This window comes from Dipteris shenzhenensis, chromosome 4 (assembly GCF_047967505.1).
Source record: "Dipteris shenzhenensis isolate YYH24624 ecotype China chromosome 4, Dip_SZ_1.0, whole genome shotgun sequence".
NCBI lineage: Eukaryota > Viridiplantae > Streptophyta > Polypodiopsida > Gleicheniales > Dipteridaceae > Dipteris > Dipteris shenzhenensis.
Window position 1 is genome coordinate 31,090,590 of NC_141599.1, and position 14,716 is coordinate 31,105,305.

Sequence of the window (14,716 nt, forward strand, 5' to 3'; positions counted from 1 at the left end):
AAATGACTATGCATGTGACATAGTGGGAGCAGGTGACATAAAGTTTTCTTTTGCAAATGGGTCTGCATTTGTTTTGAAACATGTGAGACATGTGCCTAAGTTGACCAAGAGTCTTATTTCAGTGGGTCACCTAGATGATGCTGGTTTTCACACCACTTTTGGCTTTCAGAGTTGGAAAATTCAGAAGGGCTCTATGCTTTTGGCTAGGGGTGCCAAGTATGGGACTTTGTATCCCTTACATGTATCAGGGGTATTTGATCATGTTGTTGCAATAACCGAGCAGCCAAGCACTTCTTTGTGGCATTGCAGGTTGGGGCACATGAGCCAGAATGGAATGAAATTCTTATGCCGTTTGGGTTATGTACCGCATTTGAGTTTCTCTGATTTTGAATTTTGTGAGCATTGTCTCTATGGTAAGCAAACTAAATCAGCCCATAAAAGAAGGGGAAAGAAAGAGTTTGAAATGCTTGATTTGGTGCATTCAGACGTATGTGGTCCCATGCCTACACGGTCATTAGGCGGGGCTGAATACTATGTGACATTCATTGATGATGCAACTAGGAAAGTGTGGGCTTATGCTATAGCTCGGAAGAGTGATGTGTTCTAGGTATTTTAGAAATGGCTGGCCTTGGTTGAGAATCAGCCAGGTAGAACACTTAAATGCCTACGGACTGATAATGGTGGAGAGTATCTCTCTCATGACTTTCAACATTTCTGTGATACACGTGGGATTAAGAGGGAGCTCACATCCCCTCGTAGTCCAGAGCAAAATCCAGTTGCAAAAAAGATGAACCGTACCATTCAAGAAAGGTTGCAATGCATGCTTTCCAATGCAAGTCTTTCTGGTGGTTTTTGGGCTGAGGCAATGAAGGCTGCAGTGCATGTGATCAATAGATCACCTAGTAAGAGTTTGGATGGCGGTATTCCTGAAGAAGCATGGAGTGACAAGAAGCCCTCTTACTCTCATTTGCGTATATTTGGGTGCGAGGCATATGCACATGTGCCAAAAGAGCTTCGAAAGAAGCTAGATCCTAAGTCTAGGAAATGCATCTTTCTGGGTTATGGTGAAAGTGGAGAGATGGGCTATCATCTCTGGGATCCAGAAGCAAAGAAGATCATATGCAGCCATGATGTAGTCTTCAATGAGAAAAAGATGCATAAGGCACCCATGAGGGATGTGGGAATGAGGAGAATCACTTTCCAAGATGTGAATCCACCTGCATATGTTGATAGACAGCAAGCTGTCCATGCACCAAATGTGCAAGAAATGGTACCACCAAGTACTCCCACAGGTATACAATCAAGGGTAGATGATGGATCATCTATTGGTGGAAATGATGAGCCAAATGTGGCTGAAATGCAGGTGGGACAGCAAGCTGAAATGCCCTTGAGAAGGTCATCTAGAGTGTCTAGACCGCCTGATAGGTTTGTTCCAGGGGTAGACTATGTGATGCTTACTGTGTGGGGAGCCTTCTTACTACAGAGAGGCTATGATGCGCAAGGATCAACGCAAGTGGGAGTATGCTATGCAATCAGAGGATGAGTTCACTTATGAAGAATAAGACTTGGGACTTGGTTTCTTTGCCACATGGAAAGAAAGCATTGCCATGTAAATGGGTCTACAAAATGAAGGTCACAGGTGATGATATGCCTAGGTACAAGGCCCGTTTGGTCGCGAAAGGGTTCAAGCAAGAGAAGGGTGTGGACTTTGATGAGATATTCTCTCCGATTGTGAAGATGACCACACTTAGATGCATGCTTGGACTAGTGGCATCAGAGGATATGGAGCTTATGCAGATGGATGTCAAGACAGCTTTCTTGCACGGGGATTTGCATGAGGAAATTTACATGGTGCAGCCAGAAGGCTTTGAAGAAAAGGGCAAAGAGCATTTAGTTTGCAAGCTAAAGAAGAGTCTTTATGGTCTTAAGCAAGCACCTAGAGAATGGTATCAGAAGTTTGATGCTTTCATTCGGTCCCAGGGTTTTAGAAGGAGTGAAATTGATCACTGCCTCTACACTAAAAGGGCTAAGGATAATAGCCTGATAATCTTGGCACTATATGTGGATGATATGCTATTGGCTAGCAAGAATACTTATGAGCTAGATGCATTAAAGGCCAAGTTGCATGAGGCCTTTAATATGAAGGATTTGGGATTTGCAGGTCATATTCTTGGTATGCGCATCACACGTGATCGGAGTAGGAAACTCCTTTGGCTTTCACAAAAAGAGTATGTTACAAAAGTATTGCAGCGTTTCAATATGGAGGGGGGGAAGGCAGTGAGTACTCCATTGCTTCCATATGTGAAACTGAGTCATACAGATAGTCCCAAATCAGATGAGGAAAGGGCCATGATGGCCAAGGTTCCTTATGCATCAGCGGTTGGGAGTCTTATGTATGCTATGATAGCTACTAGACTAGACGTTGCATTTGCAGTGGGAGTTGTTAGCCGATATATGGCTAATCCAGGAAAGAGGCATTGGGAGGCAATTAAGTGCATCATGAGGTACTTGAAGGGTACCAAGGAGATGTGCATTTGCTTTGGTAAAGGAGACATGCGTGTACTTGGGTATACAGATTCAGACTATGCAGGGCATGTGGATAGTAGGAGATCCACTTCTGGTTATGTGTTCACCTTTGCAGGTGGTGCAATGTCGTGGATGTCTCGCGCACAGAAGTGCATTGCTTTGTCTACCACAGAGGCTGAGTATGTTGCAACCACAGAGGGTTGCAAGGAGGCTATATGGCTTGATCGGCTAGTAGGAGATTTGGGGATTCATACAGGTGTACCGACATTGCATAGTGATTCCATGAGTGCTATTCAGCTAGCACGGAATCCGGTCTTTCATGCAAAGACCAAACACATTGAGGTCAGGTACCATTTCATCAGGGAGGTACTTGAAGACAAGCGCATAGAGCTTGTCAAGGTTCATGCAGATGATAACCCTGCAGATATGCTGACGAAAAGTCTACCTAGTCAACGGTTTGAGTATTGTCGTGTATTGATGGGCATTGGATAGTATGCTCATTGGTTGTTCTCCCTTAAAGGCACATTGTCCTTTAAGTGGGAGGTTGTGAGGGTTAAAGATCACTGTGCCTTTACCCCAGTTATGTACAATACTCAAACACATATATAAATGAATGAAAAAGAAGAATGAGAGCATGAATAACGAACCAACGCCTATTTGTGTTAAAAGATAGACTTGATGTTCGCACCGAAATGGAACCGATTGAATGCCATACTCAATCAAATGCTTTTGGATTCAAAGTATTGGCTTCAATAAACTTGTCTAAAGGATTGCCATTTCCAAGGTATTACAAATCATCAAATAGCTCTTAAGGCCATTCAACATTTGACTTTACTAATGAAGATGCAAGAGAAATGCAATGTGAAATGGACGACGACGTCATGTCCGATAGAAAAAGAAAGCTACTAGGCTAAAAAAGAAAGAGTGTTAAGAGGTGACAAATCATGACACCAAGTCTAGAATCCAAGAGGCATGTCATGCTATTCCAACAGAATATACAAGAAACTATAATGAAAGTTCTCTTTTAAAAAATTGCCTTAGAAGAGTTACAAAGGAAGATTGTGAGGCTATAAGTGTAAGTATTTAAAGCAAGACGAGGCCAAATAAACATTATCATCTTCAAGAGTTTTCTTGCTTCCTTTGACAACCTAAAGGTAGCTTAAAGACGATGCTACACAAACCTTGGTTGATGCCGATTGTTAATGGACTAGTCATTTATAACTGAGCATACAGTGGATTATCACATGGTGCCTATTGGGACGTATGAAAATGAAAGATCGTCCTTGTATCTCCATATCCTGATAGATTTCTTTAAAATCCTTTTAAAATATCTATTAGATTCTTTGCACCTGATATATTGAAAATCTATGCAATACATACACATCACATGATAAATTGAAAGTAACTAAAATACATACATAGGCTTTAAGTTCAGTACATTCTCCTCCCTCCACTCGTGTCTTGGATGTTGTACACGTGACATTTTGAATTTTGCATGCAAAAGCATACCCATGTGGCAATAACCAAACCACTAAGAGACATTTAATCCATATACGTCCACTTACAAATTATTGTACCTCCAAATCCCAATGGAGCTCATTTAAACGTTTTGACCCCCGAATAAATTACGATAAATTACGATCTGAGTTCATACATCCACACTAACTAGAAGGTTTCTTTTTGGCGGGGCAATTGGAAGAGAGAGAGGGAGACTTCCTTGTCATGATACAAGGACTCGTGTCCTTTGGATCTTTCTTCATAAAAAGCTGGCCAAGGGAACCTTTGGTTTCAAATTTCATCATGCAATATATGTAACGAGTTTGATTTTACTGCTTTACAAGTGAGTTAAGACCTTGATATTTTCCGTTAGTTTTTAACAAGCAGGGAAGGAAGAAGGAAAAATGTCGACTCAGTTGATCCAATCAGATCATATAACAGTACGCCAAACTGGATGAGCTCTTCTTTCTGCATTTGTGAGTTGCACTTGTAATGTTTCCCGCTCTCTGGCCATGGAAATAACATTCTTTTCTACGGCTAAACTCTGCTCAAAGAGTTGTGCCTTTGCTTTCTTTTCATGCTCCACTGCCCCTCTGTGAATAGTTGGTCAAGTTACCAAAAACAAATTTCAGTATCTGCTGGTAGCCTTAACATACGAGGAAACAGTAAATAGTAGTAACACCTGAGCTAACAACATTACAGCCACAAAGGTCAGAATATTTTTCACCTCACTCGTTCAAGCTCTGTTCGCAGACCGTCTGTTCTTAACTTAACCTCCTTGGAAACCAGTGCATCAGCTCGAACCCTTTGTAGTTCTTGTGACAGTCGTTGAACCTGAGATAAAAGGTCTTGATGCAATAACTGAAGATTTTGCATCTGCCCACGTTGCCTATAAAGTTCGACTTTCAATGGCTCACGAGCAAGTAATTCTACCTCTATCTTGGCACTTTTCTCTCCAAAAATTCTGATTCTCAGGTCTTTATCGGCTTGCAATTCTACAATAGCTTGTCGAATCTGCTTCAAGTCCTCCTTTTCTGCAGCCAATTTCTGCTTCAAAGCCACATGAGTTGCTGCAAGCCGCTGATTTTCTAGTAAAAGACTCTGAATCTCATCATGTTGTGCTACAATCTTCTGTTCTAGAGACCGAGAACGAAAGGCCTCTGCTGTATGGCTTCGAGGTGCATCAAAGACAGCAGCTGGTGGTAAACGAATTCTTTGAGCCATCTTCACCTGTCAAATGGGTATTGTGCAGCAAGAAGACTCCATCTCAGAATTCTTTTTTTACTAAGACACATTGCACGAAGGTCTATTTGACACATTAAAATAAAGAAACCCATTGAAATCAACATATGTGCTCATAGTATCAATCAAGAAAACCCAAAGTCCCTTAGGACCAGAGAGCTATGCGCCAAAAATATAGCCAAAGCTGTCACACACTGGACAGACCTCGTATGCTAGCATTAATTCTGTCAATAAGTTGGTTCAAAAGGAAACCATATAGGCAACCCAAATTTGCACAAGGGAGCCGCTATCGTACAAAGCTAAGACATAGCATCAAAAATCATAGCAAATGCGCAAATCTGAGAAACCAAAAAAGTCCACTCACATAACAGTCAAATTTCACCATGAAAATTGAACCTCCTACCATTTTGGAATAGGGGAATGGACACGAAAAAAAGATTAACTCACTAAACAGATTACGATTTGATTTTTTGGCCTCTTTCTCATAATTGTTCTTTAGCAGGCTGCCTTCCTTACAATCACTTCACGTTGAACCAAAAACGACCCTAATCCTTGCATATTTCTTATCTGCCTCTCTGTTAGAACACCACTAATGTGAGTTGACATTACTCCTAGGGGTTTGCCATGGTTGGTTAGTTAGTAGGGCTAATGTGACCTAAAGGGGCCAGTGCTGCTAATTAGGACGTTTTGTACAGTTAGTTCTAGCCTACTGCCCTAAGAGTCCTAAGTGTCATAGGCAGACTTGTACACACTGCAAAGGTGATGAGACCTTTTCCTGTTTTCCAGTTGAGCATTGTGATACAAATCAGAGCAATTTCACCTGGCCTGCCGATGGGCTGACCACCCAAGAGCACTTGTGGAACTAGAGTAGCAGAATGTGCATCGATGGAGCGTCTACATATACGTCAAGCGCAGTAGTTGCAAACAATATCTGACAGCAATTCACCACATCTGTATCCGGCATAAATGCCTTCTTCACTGGATGGGTTTAAGAGTATAGTACATCATGTGTGACGTGACATGCAAATGTTGTTATCACAGGCTTCTATGTAGAGAATTGAAAAAGCTAAGAAGAAACAACATGGTCGGAGTTAAGGTGGTATTTGTGGAATAATTCAAGATGGATTCTCTCTCCTTGTTTCCGGGAAAAGTAAACCCATTCAGACCAACTTTTCTCGAATTAATTGTTGGGACTGCCTCGACTCAGTGGAAATTGTTGTAACTAAGCGATATCAACTAAGATATATAACAACAACGGTAGGAAAAGAATGCTCAACGCAGGAAACTTCGTCGTCCTCGGAAGCATGAATTTCCAAAAAATCCGGGCTTGCCCGAAGTTAAGAAGAGGATTCAAGTGCTAATGATCAGGTGCGGGGGGAGAAACAAAGCAAGCAGGCTCCGAAATCAGAGGCCAAAGGTCAAAAGTGAATGGCAAACAGGGAGCCAACAAAATATCTTAAAGCACAAGATCAAGATAACTTCTATCTAGATCGCTTAGAAAGATTAACGACAGCGGACTTACGAGAAGAGAAGTTTGCTCCAAGCTACAACAGAAATGTTTGGGCAACGATTATATTCAAAGAAAAAGAAGGAGCAATTTGCACGGTGCACAGCCACTGCCACGTGTCACAACCAAAGCTTTTCTATAATGCTATAATGCGGTGATATTTTTCCTTGTACCGTTTTGAGGGACATTTCACACCCTCGGACAGTTTCACGCCCAATGAATGGGCGTCTCACGAGGGTCAAGCCGCAAGTAGCCCAAGATCGACCTCGCCACCCTAGGTTTTGATCCTCGTACAGGGGGTTTGAGCCCCAAATAGCTTAGGGCTTGGAGGCGCGAGGCTAACACAAGTACTATTTGGGACCTGGTTAGGAGCACCTCCTAATGCCAGGTTTTTCCTAAAAATCTTGGTAGGAGCACCTCCTAATTTCGGTATTGTCTCAAGCGCTCTTATATGGTTAACACAAGTGCTATTTCCGACACACAAGAGTGGAACAGTAGGGGAGAGATGGAAAGGATAGCAAAGATGCCTTGGCACACTATGGGCCCAAGAGCCTTTAAAATGTAAAGAAAGGGAGAGTGCTAAAAGGAAAAGGGTTGGCCCTCCCTTCAAAAGGTGACATCCATAAAAGACCAAAATGGTTGACTTTGGTCTTGATTGTTGTATGCACAAGTTTGGAATACAAGCTCCCTCCTCTCGTCAAGAGTGTCTTTGGGTGTTCTCCTGTATCCTTCGCAATGACTTTGTGTTTGCCACTCAATCCCCCTTCACTCTCTCTTTCCCTTCTCCTTCTCCCTCCCTTCTTCCCTCTCCTCTCCTCTCCCCCTTCCATCTTTCTCTCATGGAAACACACTGCAACAATCTGAAAGTTGCTTGCATGACACAAGTGGACGGCTCGTGCTTGCATTGCTCTCACAAGGAAGTAGCTTGGGGTGGAGGCTCCAACGGCATTCCTTCAAGATCCCCACGACACGTGAGTCACCGTCGAGACTACCTATTTTTGGCACCGTTGCTAGGGAGTTCAAGGTATGCTTTTGCATTTGCACTTGCTTTCTTTCGTAATCCACCCATTGAATAAGGCTTCAAGCTTAACTTGGAGCTTTGTTAGTGGAGTTTTAGCTGAGGAAGGAGAAAGGAGGTATGAGTTGGATGGAAAAGAAAAGGAAAGCTATCATTTCATGTTGTAGAGCACTCTTTAGGTTAGGAAGCTTGTTTTTTAGGTTTGCTAGAGTTTTGAAATCATAGGAAGGTAGTTTCTCAGATTGCTAAGGTGTGTATATTGTCAAATCTCACAAAAAATAACCAAGAATGAAGAATCAAGCTGAATTTCAAAGTTGTTTTATGTGTTAACAGTCACCCCTCAAGAAATCTTTCATTTTGGCACTCAAAAGGTAGACTAGGTAGTGTAGCATCCCCCTAGCACAAAAAAACCTGAACAGAAACTCCAAATCTGTCAAAAATCATCAAAAAACCAGTCGGTGACATAGTGCATTCCTATCCCCACGGGTCGACGGCTTAGCGCTATCCCGCCGACCGTCGCCATAGCCCTATTCCATCGGTCAAACACGGTTGACCTGTGGCCATAGCGCCTATCCCCATGACCTAACTTCTGACCATGATCTAACCCGCCGCCCGAATTAATGCATGTCAAAGTTAGCTATCCTGCCGGACTGACAGTCGTTGACTCGTGGCCTTAGTGCTACCCTCACCTCTATCACTATAATATTATCCCGCCGATCCATGCCTTCAGTTATCCCCACGCCCGCCGCCATATTACCGCCACCCATACTGGGTCCTCAACCTCCCCTACCTCATATAGCTTCCATCAATCAAGTATTGGTAGAGGAAGTGCCTAATGATTTTGGGAGGAGACGGCGGATCCAAGCCGCGATTCCCTCAACTACTACCCCTACGAGGAAGGAAGTGGCACCCTAAGTCACTACCTCCTGTAAGAGGATTAGCAAGTCCCCATGTTCTAGACCGCTCCCTTGAACACAAGGAATAGAGACCTAACCTCTGTTGCTTGAAGGCCCCCTATCCAATGCTATACCTGCCAGGTCACGCACAGGGCAAGTGAGTTACCCTACAAAGGTACTTCAAACCCTCCGATGTCATGCTTCAAGTGTCAGGGGTAGCATTTCTTAAAGGACTACCCCTATAGGGATCTTACCCCATCCGCTCCTCCCACGACAGGTCCTACACCCTTGTGTGTGGGGTGCGGAAAGCATTTGTTCAAAGACTATCCCTTGAGAAGACCAACAACCCCAGTCACCCTGCCTAACAGCACCAGCCTTAACTTGCTCATCAGTATCGAACAAGGCCAGGTGGCAACGGTACCCTTAAAAGTCATCACAAGGATGCAAGCCAAAGCCATAGGTAGGGCAATGAGGAAACATGCAAAGAAGGATAAAGGGACCCTATTGCAAGGCCTTGAGGTTTCTCAACATCCGCAGACCTGGTCCAAGAAGGCCATACGAGTAGGTGATGGGTTTGACCAGGTGCTCATTCAAGACGGTTCCGTAGTGGAATTCACCCAGCAATAGCCAGGTTATGAAGCCATCCTAGGCAGACCCTTCTTACGAATGTTCGGACTCGTACACTACTGGCGTATTAATAACATCTATCTGCGGCATGAGGAACAAATCATGCGAGTGGACTTAAGCACTTACAAGGCCCACCCATTGTTAGGACACCTTTTTGCTGTGGAATCTGACACAACCGTCTAGACAACATCCCTGAAGCTGTTCCAACACTATGAAAGGGAAGAGGATGAAAAAGTATCCGATGAATTTTGGTATGCAGCTCTTATCGAGCTGGAATTTTCTCAGAACTGGATGCACATCCTGGCCAACATTGATGTTCCAAAGAGAATAGGGTTCCAAATCACAACCCCCGAGCTTGAGAAAATGACCTTGGTGGTTCCCCTTAGAATGTTTAACATGCTCAAACCTCGCGAGGTGAGCAAAGGGATAATAAGGGTTAAATCAGACCTCCATTGGCTAGCATACATTGGCACCATGATTGCTCACCATGAGTTCTCTTCCAATTGGGGAGCCAGGGTGAGCAAGGTAACCTCCCCAGTCGGCTCTATAAGTGCAATGAAAGAGCCCCCTTCAGGTCCCAAACTCTCGTTATCCAAAAGCTCGACTAAGGCCAAGAGGATCACTCCTCTTGAAGAAATAGAGGAGGAAGGTGAAGAAAAAGAAGACCTACGATAGGTACTAGCCAACTACAAGGCCTAGTGCACGATCGAGAATCGCAAGATCTTATATCAACAGGCCAAGAGATCTCAGGAAGACAGGTGCTCCCAAGGATATGACGGTCCAGCCCCCCGGTTAAGGAGGTAACTGGAAGGGCAGGACCCCCAACCTATATTCATTGTCACACCAATGATCTCTCCCCCCATGAGGAGAACTCTCTAATAGCTCTCCTACGAGAATACACAGACTGCATGGCCTAGAAATACATTGATATGAAAGGGGTGCCCGTCGCTAAAATTGTGCGGCATAGAATACCCATGCTAATTATTCGAGGACTATACATCAATGTACCTATCGTATGAATCCCAAGTACGTGCTCATAGTGAGGGAGGAAATCCAAAAACTCTTAGATGCAAGATTCATCTATGAGATCGAGCATATTGATTGGGTGTCACCCATTGTGACAGTCTTGAAGAATAATGGAAAGATTTGAGTATGCGTGGACTTGGAAAAAGTTAATGCCGCCACCAAGTGCAACCACTCACGGGGGATTCACTAGTAGTAATAAGGAGACGTCACCTGCATGCAATAAATATATGAAAATTCCCCTTTTCTACCCCCTATTTACGGGACCTTACCTTATAAAATGTACCTTTCTTCCCTTATATAACCCCCCTCCCTCACACTCACGTGGTACCATACGATAAACCCTAGTGGACCCCCCAGGCGACCACTACCCCTTGCCATTCACGGAACATGTCTTGGAAAGGGTAGCCAGAAAGGAAACCTATAGCTTCCTAGATGGATTCTTTGGATACAACCAAGTGTCCATCGCCCCGTAGGATCAACATAAAATAGCCTTCGCAACAACGAGTGGGGTGTGTATGCGGCTAGGGTAATGATATTTGGGTTAACCAATGCGCCTGCCACCTTCCAATGGATGATGATCACAGTATTCAAGGAATAATTGAGGGACTTTGTGGAAGTCTACTTGGATGACATATGCGTGAGCTCTACATGGTATGATCACGTGAAATACCTAAGACTCATCCTGGAAAATTGCCAACTGTACCGCATATCCCTGAATCCCCTTAAGTGCCAATTCTTGGTCAAACATGGCGTAATTCTTGGCCACATAGTGTGCCAGAATGGAATCTCCACGGATCACAACAAAATCAAACTCATTTTGGAATTACCAACCCCAACCAATGCCAAGGGAGTACAATGATTTACTGGCCACACGAGGTACTATAGAAGGTTCATCTTGTTCTATGCAAACATAACCCACCCCTTATACAAGCTATTAGTATTCTTTGAGTGGATTGAGGAATGCCAAAAATCCTTTGAAACCCTCAAATAGCCCTAGCCATCGCACCTGTAGATGAGCCCAACATCTACAATGAAGAGCCCATAGATGAAGAAGTTGAGGAGCGGGAAGCTGCATTGGCCCTGGAAGTGCTCTAGCAACCTCTTGAACCCCATTCTGCTTCTCAAATTCCATCCACCTCGGGCACCACCTCTGTTGATCCGGCAACAGTGATATGGTTTGTTGCTCCCCTTCTTGTCGATGGAGAACAATACCTCTTTCTCCATGACTTAGAGGTTATGTTTGGTCTTCGGGAGGATGAAGCTCTTGGTGTCTTGTGTGGATATGAGGTGGACACGACTATGTAAGAACCTGGGTTTTTGGGAGCAGATGATTCAATAGAAGAGGTTCTTGCTTTAACACTGGCCCAAATCAAAGATGTAGAGACATCAATCTACTCCGACCTACCTGATGTTCTAGAAGAAGCCTCCACATCTCGCTCCAGACAGCAGGAGGCCTCTGGATCCATCCTCATTAACAAAGAGGAAGGGATTGAGCATGATGACTCCATAGTGGTAAGAAACTATGAGCTTTGAATTTCTTCTCTCTTGTTATACTTTTGCTTTAACGGAATTCTAATGTAATGTTGGACTGTTGTAGGAGGCATTTGAGGTCGACCTATTCTCATCTCGGCAACGCCTTGTTCGCAGTAGCTTCGACCGAGATCACTCACTGGCACATTACATTGGCCAAGCAAAAGGGCTCTTTGTGGTTATCCACAAAAAGTTTTCTCCACATGGCATTGATGACCTCCTGAAGTGCAAGGCCTTGTCACGAGTGATTGGTCATGCTGACATTAATCACAATGCTAACAAGGTCATTTTGGTGAACCGCATGGCTGCCCTCAATGCCTTTGGAACCAATTGTCAAGATATGACATTGACAACAGCAGCCATGTCCTTGGCCAGCAAAACGACAATAGCGTTGACTCTCTATTGACTAGGTTTAGAGCTAGGAGTGTATTTGGGAATTCAAAGCATGATGTTCTCAGTGTTTTAGAGAAGACAGAAAGGCTTTGAAGCCTTATTGTATAGAAATTTTATTTTATATGAATACAGATATACTTTTTATATAGTGCCCATTTTGTGTTCTTTTACAAAATTTATTTTATACTGTCATTGTATTTTGTAACTTTAATTGTTGTTGGAATTAATATTTTCATTCACTATTCTGTTCAAAAGCATGCTATCAGAGATAAATATTTGCGCTATAATGGTCATTTCTGAGCAATCCAGTAAGAATCTCACCGCGCGACAAAAGGCAAATGTGTTCAGCATCATGCGGGGAGCTCAGAAATGCCAAAACCTGCTATGGCGTGTCTTGGTTAAACAGGACTCATATGCGCCATAGCAGGTTTTGGCATTTTTGAGCTCCCCGCATGATGCCAAACACATTTGCCTTCTGCACCATGGTGAAAAAACATCATTTGACCACTCAAATTCACACTGAACTTGCATAAACTGATGAAAAGAATCATGTAACATCATGTATAATAACATGGGAACAGTAATAGAACATAAAATATATTTTATTCATTGGCCTCAAAGGGCAGAGATTTACAAAATGATTCAGGTTACACCAAATGAAGCTAAACAACATCTAGGGCCTAAGGGAGGGATTGGAGTGGATGCGCTTGGCGAGTGCAAGATCTTACTCTTTTGGCATGGATAGCACATAAGTTCGCATCTTCAAAAAGACCTACTATCATTAGCTCGATTGCCTCCTGAATTGCTCCCATAGCACCTGAAGTGAAATGCACATCATCCTTGTAATGCTGTGCTATTTCACGTACAACACGTTGGAAGGGTGCACGGGGAATGAGATTGTCCACAGTGGTTTGGAACTTGCAGATCTCCTGAAGTGCCTTCACGCCTGATTTTTTGCACCTCTTAATCTTTGGGGGACCTTGCACTGGCCTCTGGACATGGCCCCATGGCCGCTTGTCCGCTTTGAACTTCGAGGTGGCTTGTTGCGCCTAGGGATCTTCTTTGTCCTTGGTCTCTTTTCCTTTTCAATAGGCTGTGAGATAGTAGGGTGAGACTCTTGCTTAGCTCGTACTAGAGGCTCCTCATATGTGATAATATCGAGGCACAGAGGGTTGATGGTGCTCTTCCGTGCGGTTTGCTTGGTTGGAGGATTGGGGCCAAGGTTCATTATATCTGCGAGCCCGCCAAATACTTCCTCTTGTTGTGGCCCATGTAATCTCTCCATCTCCTCTCTTTGCCTTTCTTGCTCCCCTTGTTGGTCTAGATGCTCCATGCCAGGACCCCACAGAGGAGGGAGGGGCACTTGATCAATGATTGATTGGACTATTTTGCCCCTCTTGGGAGACCTCTCTACTTCCATGGTTAATTGTGTGGAAGGACTGAGAGGACCCCTAATCGTGCTTGGATCCTTCATCATGCTGAGATTCCTCATGGTGCTGAGATCCCTGGGATCCCCCATCAGAGTTGAATGGTGGGGACTCGCGTTACTTGGACTCCTGATGATGAGATTCGCCTTCAAATCCCTGCTGATCATTGCCCTCTTGGCCACTGGGGCTTACAGTGTGTTTGGAGGCCATGGAGTTGTGAGGAGGAGCACGAGTAGCATCTAAATGGCGTCCAGTGGGTCTAGCAGTTTGTTTAACTCATGCCATAGAAATGAGGGCTTTTAGGGTTTTGAAGTGCTTTATATAGTCTTTTTTAAAGCACTTCAAGGTTTTTCTTTTAAATTAGGGTTTTTTGAGTGCACCCCTCCCACCCAGTCTTTTGTCGCCAGTTCGGTAATACATAATCTTCACCACCCTCCCTCCCAACTCGCTCACCCCTCTGCCTTGCCATGTCGTGTTGAGATATCGAGCTCCACTTGTGATATGCTAGGGTGACTGTTGTGAATTTATGTCGCCGACTTGTTAGCTGCAGATGCGCTGCAGATGCGGTTGTTGGTACACCGCCCACGAATAATAGCTGGATGACAGCTATCCTTATCTACTCTAGTTCGTGGCTCAGTTAGTATGCCACCTTAGTTAGTTGAGTTTGGTTTGAGACCCACATATAGAATTCTTCTATTTCTTTGTACTTGAGTTCTTTTGGCTTACACAACTAAGAAGAGGAAAACTGTTTTTAGCCTCCCCCTGTGTGTATATTCCCCCATTGTGCATGTGAGAAAGCCACAAGCGAGACTCCTTCCCTCTCTCCCACTATCTTCACCATGGTATCAGAGCCTTGTTTGTGGTAAGGAGCTCAAGAAAGCAAACCAAGTTTGTGGTGTCCTAGTAAGAGGACCAGTGCTACTTTCCTATTTCGAGTTTGGGAGCAAATCTCTACAGGTAGCACAGTCAGAAGTGCAAGAGTGCACTGTCTCAGATTGAGACGCCCTTCACGGTGTGGCGAGAGGGC

The 14,716-nt window shown here is 44.0% G+C and overlaps 1 protein-coding gene across 1 annotated transcript; it reads right to left on the minus strand.

Moving 5' to 3' along the window:
* Positions 1-4,084: 4,084 nt before the first annotated feature.
* LOC147902718 (protein FLX-like 2) lies at positions 4,085-6,909 on the minus strand. The gene is made up of 3 exons (XM_087373548.1): positions 6,788-6,909; positions 4,751-5,253; positions 4,085-4,616 (listed from the first exon to the last, which is right to left on the minus strand). The coding sequence occupies exons 2-3, from the start codon at positions 5,245-5,247 to the stop codon at positions 4,454-4,456; spliced, it is 660 nt and encodes a 219-aa protein (XP_087229674.1). The 5' UTR covers positions 5,248-5,253; positions 6,788-6,909; the 3' UTR covers positions 4,085-4,453.
* Positions 6,910-14,716: the final 7,807 nt, after the last annotated feature.